At 40.0% G+C, this 13,648-nt stretch overlaps 1 protein-coding gene across 2 annotated transcripts in view; it reads left to right on the top strand.

Moving 5' to 3' along the window:
* ERBB4 (erb-b2 receptor tyrosine kinase 4) overlaps positions 1-13,648 on the top strand; it is a 1,241,858-nt gene that overhangs the window by 1,215,437 nt on the left and 12,773 nt on the right. For both annotated transcript variants that reach the window (XM_077272252.1, XM_077272251.1), the window contains one exon: positions 10,726-11,023. In XM_077272252.1, coding sequence (XP_077128367.1) covers positions 10,726-11,023 — 298 coding nt within the window. The remainder of the gene's footprint in view (positions 1-10,725; positions 11,024-13,648) is intronic.

The following is a 13,648-nucleotide window of genomic DNA, read 5'->3' as shown; positions in this document are numbered from 1 at the left end:
TTATTATTTTGAGAAAGACATTTAATATCAACATTGTTTTCATAGCAGTACACTCAAATATATGGAATAGACATATAGTAATAGAAACAGATAGAAACAGATTTACCAACAGCTGCTTGTGGAAGCAATTAAAGTGAATGTAAAAGTAAACAGCAAACTTAAAAAGATGCAACATTTTATCACTACACTCTCTCCGCAATGTTATTGAAAGGGTATTCTTCACTTTAGGGCTCATGTAGAAGAGCATATAAATCGAACGTGTGCTGTCATATTTTTAGTCGGGCAGCACACTGACACATGTTATTTAATACTGCTGTTCAGATGAACATTTTTTTTCTCGGTCTGACTGTCAGCATGCTCTGCTGTCATCCAAGTCTCGGATGAAACTCATACATTCAAATCTATGGGTGCGAGAAATAAAATGGGATCCGACACAGACCATCAGAGCGGCATCTGATTTTTTACAGACAGATATCTATTATAAACCTAGGAAACTGTATGTGATAATGTACATGCTTTAATGTAGTTGTATGAAAAAGGTAAAGAGACGTAAATATTAGACACATGGATGAAAATGAGAAAAAAAATCAAGTTTTCTGGATGAAACTTGGACAATTTTTCATACGCTCCACTACAGGCACCTTTAGACTTATTAGTAAATGCAAGTATCTTAGACTAGGTGCACACTACATCTGCCTACAATATACATCAAGAGTTATTCTCGCCAAATGCTGTAATGTTGCCATAGGATCCTATTGACCAGAGGCCAAACATGTGTTCTCTTACCACTATCTGGCCAGTATTTTTTGCATATTATTTATTTCATTGTATAGGAAAATGTAGCAGACTCTTATCAGGAAGGCTACTGCAAAGAAGTATACACCAACCGGTACATGGATGCTGTAGCATCTGTTCGTATAGTGGCCACCATTGGGCGCATACCTCCTAAGCATATGTACCCGACAATAGGCACATAAGTAATGTGTAGCTAGCCTTAGTTTGGAAAACTACAAAACTATTTCCTAACATAATAATAATAATAATAATTTTTATTTATATAGCGCCAACATATTCCGCAGCACTTTACAATTAAGCAGGGACATGTACAAACAATAAATTCGGTACGAGTTAAGACAATTTAAACAGTGACATTAGGAGTGAGGTCCCTGCTCGCAAGCTTACAATCTACAAGGAAATGGGGGGACACAATAGGTGAAAAGTGATTGTTGTTTCAGGTCTGGCAATTATAATAAATAGGGATTTTCATACAAAGCTGCATGATCCGGTCATCAGCCCGTGTGTTTAAGTGCAATAGTCAAGTATCAAGTGCAGTTATCGTGTGCGTGGAGGGTGTGGAGACAGATGAATAGTAGGGTGCAGATTCAGAGTAATATTTGGAAGGAGGGAACAGGGCAAAGTTAGTTTACTGAGTAGTTGATGTGGTAGGCTTGTTTGAAGAGATGGGTTTTCAAAGCGCGCTTGAATAGGTCAGGGCTAGGTATCAGTCTGATCGTCTGGGGAAGTGCATTCCAGAGAGCTGGCACAGCACGAGAGAAGTCTTGGAGACAGAGGTGTGAGGTTCGGATTACGGGGGATGTTAGTCTTAGGTCATTTGTAGAAAGGACGGCACGTGTAGGGCGATAGACAGAGATGAGAGAGGAGATATAAGGCAGTGCAGAACTGTGGAGAGCTTTGTGGGTGAGAGAGATGAGTTTGTACTGGATCCTGTAGCGAATGGGTAGCCAGTGTAATGACTGGCACAAGATGGAGGCATCGGTGAAGCGGCTGGACAAAAATATGACCCTGGCTGCAGCATTCAAGATGCATTGGAGAGGAGAAAGTTTGGTAAGAGGGAGACCCATCAGAAGAGAGTTGCAGTAGTCCAGAGAAGAATGAATAAGAGCGACAGTAAGAGTCTTAGCAGTTTCAACGGTGAGAAAAGGTTGGAATCTGGAGATATTTTTAAGATGCAGGTGACAGGAGCGAGTGAGTGATCGGATATAGGGAGTAAAGGAAAGTTTGGAGTCGAATATGACCCCAAGACAGCGGGCATGCTGCTTGGGAGTTATGGTTGAACCCTCCAGGGTAATTTCGATGTTGGGTAGAGTGAGGTTAGTAGAAGGGAGAAACACAAGAAGTTCCGTTTTGGAGAGATTTAGTTTCAGGTAGAGGGAGGACATGATGTTAGAGACTACAGACAGACAATCCTTGGTATTTTGAATTAGGGTAGGGGTGATGTCGGGGGAAGAAGTGTATGATTGGGTGTCATCAGCATAGAGATGATACTGGAACCCAAATCTGCTGATTGTTTGTCCAATAGGGGCTGTGTAATGAGAGAAGAGGAGGGGGCCTAGGACTTAGCCCTGCGGAACCCCGATAGTAAGGGGACGAGGAGAGGAAGAGGAGCCGGCAAAGGATACAGTGAAGGAGCGGTCAGAGAGGTAGGAGAACCAGGAGAGGGCTGTGTCCTTGAGGCCTATGGAGTGGAGCATAGTGAGAAGGAGCTGGTGATCCACAGTGTCAAATGCGGCAGAGAGATCCAGGAGAATCAGCAGAGAGCAAAGACCTTTGGATTTAGCTGTTATTAGATCATTAGAGACTTTAGTGAGGGCAGTTTCAGTGGAGTGTAAAGAGCAGAAACCAGATTGTAAGAGGTCAAGAAGAGAGTTATCCGAGAGATAGCGGATTAGACGGGAGTGGACCAAGCGTTCCAGGAGTTATACTGATTGGACCAGTTGGTGCAAGACAGGGTAATGTTCAACTTTTCAATGTTTGGCGAAATAAGATGAATAGACTTGAATTCTAGAGTATATTATTTACATGGCATTTCAACTTGCAACCAGCCATCGTACCAGACAGAAGAATGAGCTGCAGAGACTGGATTGTTGCAGACAGTCAGTTTTACAGATGTTCAGTAATTAGTTCTGCTTAAACAAGTAGAAAGTGGCTACAGTTCTGAAACGTGGTGCCCACTGTTTAACCAAAGCATGCTGCGATGTCTGTACTCGAGCCATGTGCAGGGATTGTTAACCTCAGTCGTTTGTTATATAGTCCATTGCACTCATTACTGAGAACTATACAAATAATGCCGCTATTACCAGTGAATGTAGTTAATTTGATTGCAATATATGTATGAGTTCTACGCTTCACTGTAACATCGCAACTAATTTTTGCTCAATTCTGTAATCTCTGTATACCAGCATGCGGAGATCCTATTGGTCAATATTATGGTCCTTTAGACAGTAAAGGCCCCATTATTCCATTTGCGCCTTTTTTTTGCTTGCTCCAAATTCATCTTTCCATGTGCGCTTTTTTAGGTCAATTTTATGTCTGTTCACCTGTTTTTTGGTGGGGGTTTGTTCACCACTATGGGCATGGTTTCCAAAATTTTTCACCAGATTTATCATTTGTGACATTTCAAAGTCGCAAAATTTTCACAAGTAGACTCCAGTCTGTCCTCTAGTGATATTATGTACTTCAGCAATTTTTGAGGAATTTTTACATATTGCCCTGAAACACTAATACTGGCGGTGGCTTTATAAGTGCTGTATTGTGGGTTTATTATACACATGTTCATGGACCATTATACTCTCATGTAAATAAGACCTTAGGCCAGCTAAGGCATTGGTGAAAGTTGCACTGGTATATTTTATAACATGACAGCATGGCACATTAAAATTCTACAGGACTACATTTCCACCATGAGCTATTGGTGAGTTTTTAACGTTGCAGATTTTCTGCACCTATTAGGGTTTGTGCCCACGATCCGGGATAGTAATGTTTTGTATGCTCTGTGTCCAAAACGCTGCGTTCTACATTACTACAACTAGCCCAGTGGATGGAATTTATAGAAAACCCATGCCCCCCACTGTGCTTCTATTTAACGCTGTGTAATCTCACCCGTGGCGCGGGTTTATGAGCCACAGCATGTCAACTAGTCTCCGCTGTATAGTCTCACCCATAGCCATGCATTAGCTGTAGTAAATCCGCATCGTTCAATGAAAACATCTGAATTTACTGTACCTGCGTGATTAGAACACAGTGAAAATACGCGTCCAAAACGCTGCTAGTTCTTGATCGTAGGGACATAGCCTCAAATAAGTTAGGTCACTTGCGTTTTTCATTGCATTATTGTGTGCGGTTTTTTTTCATCCCGGTTTTGTCTCTTGTTCGTGTGTCATGCTTTAAATAAAGCTGCTTTGTTTTTGATACTTTCTGGTATTTGACTTTGACAAAACTTGATTGATACAGTCACGTGACTTCTATGCGTTTTTGACCTTTTTTTTGACCTGTGTAAACGCACTAAAAGCACATATGTATTTTTTACTTGCGGATTTTCCACATCTAATGTAAGTATATGGGAAAAATCGGTACGTAAAACTCAGCGTACCTGTAAGAGGAACTGACGTGTTGCGGATTTGAGCCACGCACCGCAGGTCAGTTTACGCTTCTACGATTTTTTTTGTGGCATATCTGCAGCGTTTTTATTACTGTTTTTTTTTGTTGCAGATTACATGTATGTTTGGTCCACAGTACACAGTTAATAAACTTGGCTTTGTTCACCAAACATGCAGCAAGTTCTTTTAGCTTTGTTTTTTGCACTTTGTCATTGCTTACTATGAGTGAGTAAACGCTGCAAAAACGCTGAAAGAATTGACTTGCTGCAGATTTAAAAAACCCTGCGGTTCTCAAATTCAGCCAGGGAAAAAAATTGTGTGTATGAAATTTCTGAAATCTCATAGCCTTTGCTGGTAATGTAAAACACAGCTACTTATGTGCATATAAAATAACTCTAATGAATGGAAGAAAAAAGAAAAAAATGATGCAAAAACGTAAGTTTTTTATGCAGCATTTTTCCTGATAAAAGACACTTTTCTATGCAGGAAAGTTTGCAGTAAATATTTAATGTGAGCGCATACCCTTATTGTTTGCTTAAATTGTTTGTAGTTTCCATATAAGCAACAATAGAGTAATAGATTAACTGTGTTCCCAGGGTAGAATGTAGCAAGGATGGCAAACATTGTAATTACAGGCCACACGGCATGGTGTGAACATTGGCGTGGTTTCAGAGGAGCTTTTCACTGCTGCTATTCTACAAAGGGAAACTTCTCTATGAATGGAAACTCTTTCAATACCGTGTAACTGTTAAATGGAATTGGCAGTAATATATTCTTCCTTCATTTTCCCCAATTTTCCTGGCTGAAAAGTATATATGGTGAGAGATTCCCTTAGCTTTCAGGTGTGAGGACTAGGGTTGAGCGAAACGGGTCGTTCATTTTCATAAGTCGCCGACTTTTGGCAAAGTCGGCGTCTCATGAAACCCGACCCGATCCCTGTGCGGGGTCGGCCATGCGGTACGCGATCATGGCGCGAAAGTCGCGTTTCGTATGACGCGATTAGCGCCATTTTTTCAGCCAATGAATGAGCGTGGGCAGAGTGATGACATAGGTGTTAGGGGAGTGAACGCCTATCGTCATGTTATCGCTTGTGCGCAGTAGGGATTTGGAATGTGCAATACGAAATTTTCTGTGCTGGGACGGAGGAGGAGGAGGAGGAGGAGGAGGAGGAGGAGGAGGAAAAAAATAAAATAAATAAAAAATATAAATTCCTTCATTGAGTTTCGTGTTTCGGCCGAAACCCGACTTTTAACGGTGGTCGGCCGATTTCACTCGACTCGACTTTTAAGACAGTCGGGTTTCACAAAACCCGACTCGACCCTAAAAAACTAAAGGTCGCTCAACCCTAGTGAGGACTATGGATGGGTCCTGAGGGGCATTTTACACCAAGACTTTTCAATCAGACAAAATGTTCCAGAGTCTGTTTAGTGACATTTTCACACAATTTGGCTTTCTGAAGTATTTCTGCTATAACAGCAAGTTTGTTATCTTTTACTGCCGTGCCTCTGACTTCTGTAACTTCAGAAACCTACATTTTTGGCAATGAAAAACCTACCTATAACTGCGCATAAGGGCTCGTGCACACGACAGTATTTTCGGTCCTAGTTCTATTTATTAAAAAAACGGACCAATGTTATTCAAAGAGTTATTGCCGATGAGCGATTTTTTTCCACTGACTGAATCTGCATGTGAAAAAAACTGCAGCATGTACTAGTTTCTGCCATAAGTCGGATGAGATTCATCTATTCAAGTCTATGGGTGAGAGAAAAAAAAATCGGATGAACATGTGAGCCACAGTGTAGCATATGATTTTTATGGATACTGTACATTACAATTCTTCAATATAGGAAACTGTAAATGCTCCTGTAATTGATTAATAACTGCTACTGTAAAAAGCAGATTGTATACGAATAGAACATGGATGACTTGTGAGAAAATAATACCCCACTTTTCTGGATACAACTCTGAACGATTTTTATACTGTCATGTGAACCTATCTTAAGTCTGTTACCTTCAGAAATTATGGACCAATTCCATTACTGTATTTGCGCCTGTTTTTTTTTTTTAAGTATTTTGCACCTTTTTATTTTGTTTGCACAAAATTCATCTTCCCATTTACACCTTTTTTATTTCTGTCTTATATGATTGACTATTTTTTTTTCAGGTTTAGGATTACAAGATTACAAGATCCTTCTGCCTGATTCTTCATTTGTGACTTTTCAAAAAGTAGCACAATTTGTTGAAAATGTTATTTTATGTAATTCCATTTTTTTTCTGCAAATTTTGTGACAGTTCTAAAAAGTTGCAAAAAGTAGTTAAAGTCAGAGCAAAATACTTTTTTGACTTTGCGCAAAGTTCATGAGCAATGCGCTATCCTGATGAATTTGATGCCAGGAAAGAACAGCAAATACCACGAGATTAAAAAAAAATGACTTTAAAAACATAAAAATTAAATTGCAGCGCATGTAAGCTCCTTTTCCGCTAGTGGAGTGATATGCAAAGTAGCTGCTTGTATAAGTTACCGCAGTGTATATACAGCCCATTAGGATGAAACTCGCCATCCAAATAACCAGGATCCTCTGGAAGGCTCAGGTACTAAACAAAAACAAATACAGCATATTAATAAAACTACATATGTTTAAAAGGGTGTCTCCAGTATGAAGGACATATAAGATAGACCTGTTGCATTTTAAGAAAGTTCGGCAAAGATGGTGGAATCGAATTTCTAAAGATACATTCATTTCTCATACTGACACAACAATGGATCCCTCATTTGAAGATGACTTTGGAGCCAATTATTTGCCACTAGGGTCTATGTCTTGTGATTCGTTCACACATGCCACCTACGGTACTTTAAACTTAAGATCCAAGGCACTGGGTAATCTCCTTCAAAAAAGTTTTATTGACACATAAAAAAACGAAGATGCAATGTTTTGTCCACAAAGGGCTTTTTTGAAGCAAAAAAAAAAAAGTTGTACACCTCGAAAAAGGCCCTCTGTGGCCGAAACATCGTTTATTCGTTTTTTTGTTGTGTACACTGGTGTCAATAAAGCTTTTTTGAAGGAAATTACCTGGTGCCTTCGATCTTTGGATTGTTTGCAGCTTTTGCAACCAAATGGAGGGTTGTATCAAGTCTTCACAGGAAACATAGTGCAGTGCAGGATATATACCCTTTTTAAAAGCTACTTTAATTTAACCGAAAGTTAGCAAATGTCAAAAAAATACATCAGTTATTGGCATACATAAAATCACTCCAGAAGGGGATTGGAACAGAGTTGCTCAAAAGTTTGCGACTTTTCTGAAAAAGACACATTGACGAGATGCCATGATGAATTGGGTCCACAGTGCATAATGCAATCAAAAGTTGACCTACACATACTCTGTATAGATAGCAAGGTTTCTGAGTGATATGCACGAGAAAGGAGCAATCGGCTCACCTGTCCGGTGCTCGGCAGATGGCTCTAAGTGATAAATCAAGGGAAAAAAAGCCAGAACTCACGTCTTCATAACAAACTTCTTTATGTAGTCCAGATTTAAAAGCAGTGATGGTAGACACAAGTGACACAGAAAAAACTAAATGGCTGGAGAGTAGTGATGAGCGAGTGTACTCTGTACTCGGGTTTTCCAAGCATGCTCGGGTGGTCTCTGAGTATTTTGCGCGTGCTCAGAGATTATGTTTGAGTCGCCGCTGCTGCATGATTTGCGGCTGTTAGACAGCCTGAATACATGCGGGGATTGCCTGTCTGTTTGTTAGGAAATCCTCACTTGTATTCAGACTCAAACATAATCTCTGAGCACGCCAAAATACTCGGAGACCACCCGAGCTTGCTCGGGAAACTCGAGTACCGAGTACACTCGCTCATCACTACTGGAGAGTAACACATACAAGCCTCCAGGGAAGGGGTTTCGGACCTACATGGGGCTTTGTCCAAGCCTGAATGAGCATAAACAAATGGCAAAGGATATGCAACGCAGCTTTACGAAATCATCAAACAGGTAAAAATAAGAAAAAGAACTTGTGTATACAGTACAGACCATAAGTTTGGACACACCTTCTCATTTAAAGATTTTTCTGTATTTTCATGACTATGAAAATTGTACATTCACACTGAAGGCATCAAAACTATGAATTAACACATGTGGAATTATATACTTAACAAAAAAGTGTGAAACAACTGAAATTATGTCTTGTATTCTAGGTTCTTCAAAGTAGCCACCATTTGCTTTGATGACTGCTTTGCACACTCTTGGCATTCTCTTGATGAGCTTCAAGAGGTAGTCACCGGGAATTGTCTTCCAACAAACTTGAAGGAGTTCCCAGAGATGCTTAGCACTTGTTGGCCCTTTTGCCTTCACTCTGCGGTCCAGCTCACCCCAAACCATCTCGATTGGGTTCAGGTCTGGTAACTGTGGAGGCCAGGTCATCTGGAGTAGCACCCCATCACTCTCCTTCTTGGTCAAATAGCCCTTACACAGCCTGGAGGTGTGTTTGGGGTCATTGTCCTGTTGAAAAATAATTGATGGTCCAACTAAGTGCAAACTGGATGGAATAGCATGCCGCTGCAAGATGCTGTAGTAGCCATGCTGGTTCAGTTTGCCTTCAATTTTGAATAAATCCCCAACAGTGTCACCAGCAAAGCACCCCCACACCATCACACCTCCTCCTCCATGCTTCACGGTGGGAACCAGGCATGAAGAGTCCATCCATTCACCTTTTCTGCGTCGCACAAAGACACAGTGGTTGGAACCAAAGATCTCAAATTTAGACTCATCAGACCAAAGCACAGATTTCCACTGGTCTAATGTCCATTCCTTGTGTTCTTTAGCCCAAACAAGTCTCTTCTGCTTGTTGCCTGTCCTTAGCAGTGGTTTCCTAGCAGCTATTTTACCATGAAGGCCTGCTGCACAAAGTCTCCTCTTAAAGGGACTCTGTCACCTAAATTTGGAGGGAACAATTTTCAGCCATAGGGGCGGGGTTTTCGGGTGTTTGATTCACCCTTTCCTTACCCGCTGGCTGCATGCTGGCTGCAATATTGGATTGAAGTTCATTCTCTGTCCTCCATAGTACACGCCTGCATAAGGCAAGATTGCCTTGTGCAGGCCTCCAAATTCAGGTGACAGAGTCCCTTTAACAGTTGTTGTAGAGATGTGTCTGCTGCTAGATTTCTGTGTGGCATTGACCTGTTCTCTAATCTGAGCTGCTGTTAACCTGTGATTTCTGAGGCTGGTGACTCGGATAAACTTATCCTCAGAAGCAGAGGTGACTCTTGGTCTTCCTTTCCTGGGGCGGTCCTCATGTGAGCCAGTTTCTTTGTAGCGCTTGATGGTTTTTGCCACTGCACTTGGGGACAATTTCAACATTTGGCCAATTTTTCGGACTGACTGACCTTCATTTCTTAAAGTAATGATGGCCACTCGTTTTTCTTTACTTAGCTGCTTTTTTCTTGCTATAATACAAATTCTAACAGTCTATTCAGTAGGACTATCAGCTGTGTATCCACCAGACTTCTGCACAACACAACTGATGGTCCCAACCCCCATTTATAAGGCAAGAAATCCCACTTATTAAACCTGACAAGGCACACCTGTGAAGTGAAAACCATTCCCGATGACTACCTCTTGAAGCTCATCAAGAGAATGCCAAGAGTGTGCAAAGCAGTCATCAAAGCAAAAGGTGGCTACTTTGAAGAACCTAGAATATAAGACATAATTTCAGTTGTTTCACACTTTTTTGTTAAGTATATAATTCCACATGTGTTAATTCATAGTTTTGATGCCTTCAGTGTGAATGTACAATTTTCATAGTCATGAAAATACAGAAAAATCTTTAAATGAGAAGGTGTGTCCAAACTTTTGGTCTGTACTGTATAAAAACATGTATTATAAAGATATACATTTCACAGGAACAATTAGCAGTGACGAATAAGATCAGATGTTGTTTAGAGGTTGAATGATATCCTTTAGTGATGCACAAACGTGCTCGGATAAGGTGTCATCCGAGCATGCTCTGGTGCTAACCGAGTGTCTTCAACATGCTCGGATATTATGTTCGAGTCCTCACGGTTGTTCGATAGCTGCAATACATGCAGGGAGTGCCTAACAAACAGGTTTCAGACATATTGCTAGAGCACACCAAAGACACTCAGTTAGCACCCAAGCATACTCTGATACGATCTTTTTTGAGCACGTTAGCTCATCACTAATATCCTTTGGTGGGCCCAAGAAACCCAGATATGTCATGCCAGAACTTTTGTATCTTCTGCATTGTATGTAACAATTTAAAAGGTGTGATAAAACTGTTTTTTTCAACTTTTTGTATCTCTGACAGAATCAGTTTGTATATCGAGATGGAGGGTACACAACACAAGAATCAGTTACTCTGCCATACAGACCACCCGTTTGTCCAATACCAGAAGTTCCTGCAGTCCAGGGTGCAACTTCTGAAGTGTTTGAAGATACCTGCTGCAATGGCACTCTCCGAAAACAGAATACAGAGCGACCTCCAGAAGACAGTAGTCTGCAAAGATACAGTGCTGACCCCACCGCATTTGTACGGGAACGTAACTCACGGGGTGTTGTAGGAGAAGATGGCTACATGACGCCCATGAAGGAGAAGCCGAAGACAGGTTGGTCAACAGCATCAGTGTTATATAATCATTATTCTTTAATGTTGCTTAAATCCCTTTGTATCCAAATCCATTAATATCCTACTATTCAACCATTCTCATTGTAATCCATAACAAATGGAAAAATGTAAATAAGAAACTTTGTAATATATACTATTAGAGAAATCTGCTTCTTTCTTCTCCTGGATTGATCAGTCATTCTTAGAATTCTTAGGTAAAATTTGTATTCAGTGAAGAAAGACTTTCCCATTACTGAGATAGTAGATGACAGTTGGTGCTCATAAAGTTCTATGAAGAACTGGAACTGTTGTTTCAGGAGAACTTGCAGCAGAATGTCAGTGTCTACCTCTAGCTCCTTTAAAAGCAGCAACTGCCATCTCCTATCTTAGTAATGGGACAATCTACATTGACAGAATACAGAATTCATCCATGAATTTAGAGTTAAAGGTCAGTCCAGGAAGAGAGAGAAACACATTTGTCTGAAAAAATATATTTCGAAATGTCTTGTTTTTATGTGTACTATTGACTTGTGAAATAAAAATGAACATGACTGTTACTCTTTAGAATACAGGCACTGGATGACTGCTGTAAATATTGGTACAGATTATGTTCTGCTATTGACAGCCCATTCATGTTTTTTATGATCAGGTATTGGCATGTATTAGAGCCAAGGAAATAGTGTCCTGCTGATCCTCATTGTGGTTTCTCAGAAATGGAATTGATAGCACATGATGATGAATAAAGCAAAAATATAATTTAGGGGTCTTTTTTAAAGGCAAACTGTTAGCAGGTGTTTGCTATTTAATCTGATATCAGCATAATATAGGAGCAGAAATCCTGATTCTAGTAATGTGTCACTTATTAGGCTGTATGCTGTAGTTTAAATACAATCAGTGTCTTTTTAGCAGATTATCACTGCCTGACTAGGTCTCATGTGCAGGTCAGTCAGGCTTATCTGCATAATCCCGCCCACACCACTAATTGGCAGCTTTGAGACAATGTACACTGTACACAAGAAGCTGCCAATCAGTGGTGTAGGTGGGATTATACGGAGCTCAGTATTCTGACCAGAGCTACATCTACAGGAGAGAAAACAGGGATTCTAACAAAACTGCAAAGCAGCCTAGTAAGTGACACATTGCTGGAATCAGTGTCTCCGTCCCTAGATCATACAGCTCTCAGATTAAATAAAGACCCTAACAGAAGAAGCATGACTAAGACCATACATAAATGCAAATCTGAACAACTTTGTTAAAAAATAGATAAAAGCAAATAAAAAAATACAGTACAAGGAATCCACACAAGGTTAACCAGACAAAAGTAAGTTAAAGGACCTACGTAGTGATGGGCAAGCCCCTGAATGTTTGGGTCTGGCAGGTTCAGATGAACAGTTAAAAAAATCATCAGTTTGGGCATCGGAACTCACTGAGCACTGAGCTCAGTGAGTTCACCATAAGAAATGTCTCACTTCCTGGGAGAAGTCCGTGTTCGGGGTCTGTGCCTGAACAGTAGGTGTTCGGTACAGACCCTGATATTTACTGTTCGGGTTTGCCATAACTAGTCCTAAGGGATGTCACAATGCAGATGTTCATGCATGAAGAATTGATGAATAGGTGAATTAAATATATATAAATAAAAAGTAGGTGCAATAATCAAAGATGAAAGATACCAGTAACAATAATAGGGTAAAAGTATGTACATATATATATATATATATATATATATATATATATATATATATATATATATGAAGCCAGAAGTTTACATACACCATATAAAAAGACACATATGCGTGTTTTTCTCAATATCTGACAAGAAATCAGAATAAACCTTTCCCGTTTTAGGTCAATTTGGATTACCATAATTATTAATATTTGCCAAATGCCAGAATAATGAGAGAGAGAATGTTTAAAGGCATTTTTATTAGTTACTGCAAAGTCAAAAGTTTACATACACTATTATTACTATCCTGTTAAACAACTCTGGACTGCCCATATGATGATGTCATGTATTTGGAAGCTTCTGGTAGGAGACCCACCTGTGGATGTATTTTAATGCACACCTGAAACACACTGCTTCATGGGAAAGTCTAAAGAAATCAGCCAGGATATCAAGAAGAGAATTGTGGACTTGCACAAGTCTGGCTCATCCTAAGGTACAATTTCAAGATACCTGAATGTGTCTTGTTTATCTGTACAAATAATTATGCACAAGTACAAACAAGATGTGAATGTCCAGCCGTCATACCGCTCAGGAAGGAGACGGGTTCCCAGAGATGAAAGTGCTTTGGTCCGACATGTGCATATCAACGCAAGGACAAAAGCAAAAGACCTTGTGAAGATGATGGCAAAACATATTGCCAAAATTGAAACAAAGTGGCTTAAGAATAAGAAAGTCAATGTTTTGGAGTGGCCATCACAAAGCCCTGATTTTGGGAATGGGCCCAAATTCCGGCCAACTATTGTGAGAAGTTTGTGGAAGGAGATCCCAAACATCTGACCCAAGTCATTCAGTTATTTTGTAATGGTACCAAATACTAATTAAATGTATGTAAACTTTTGACTTTGCAGCAAGTAATAAAAATGCTATAAACATTGTCTCTCTCTCTCATTATTTTGGTATTTG

This window comes from Ranitomeya variabilis, chromosome 7 (assembly GCF_051348905.1).
Source record: "Ranitomeya variabilis isolate aRanVar5 chromosome 7, aRanVar5.hap1, whole genome shotgun sequence".
NCBI classification, from domain to species: domain Eukaryota; kingdom Metazoa; phylum Chordata; class Amphibia; order Anura; family Dendrobatidae; genus Ranitomeya; species Ranitomeya variabilis.
Note: the sequence above shows the minus strand (reverse complement) of the source record. Positions and strands in the feature narration are given on the sequence as shown.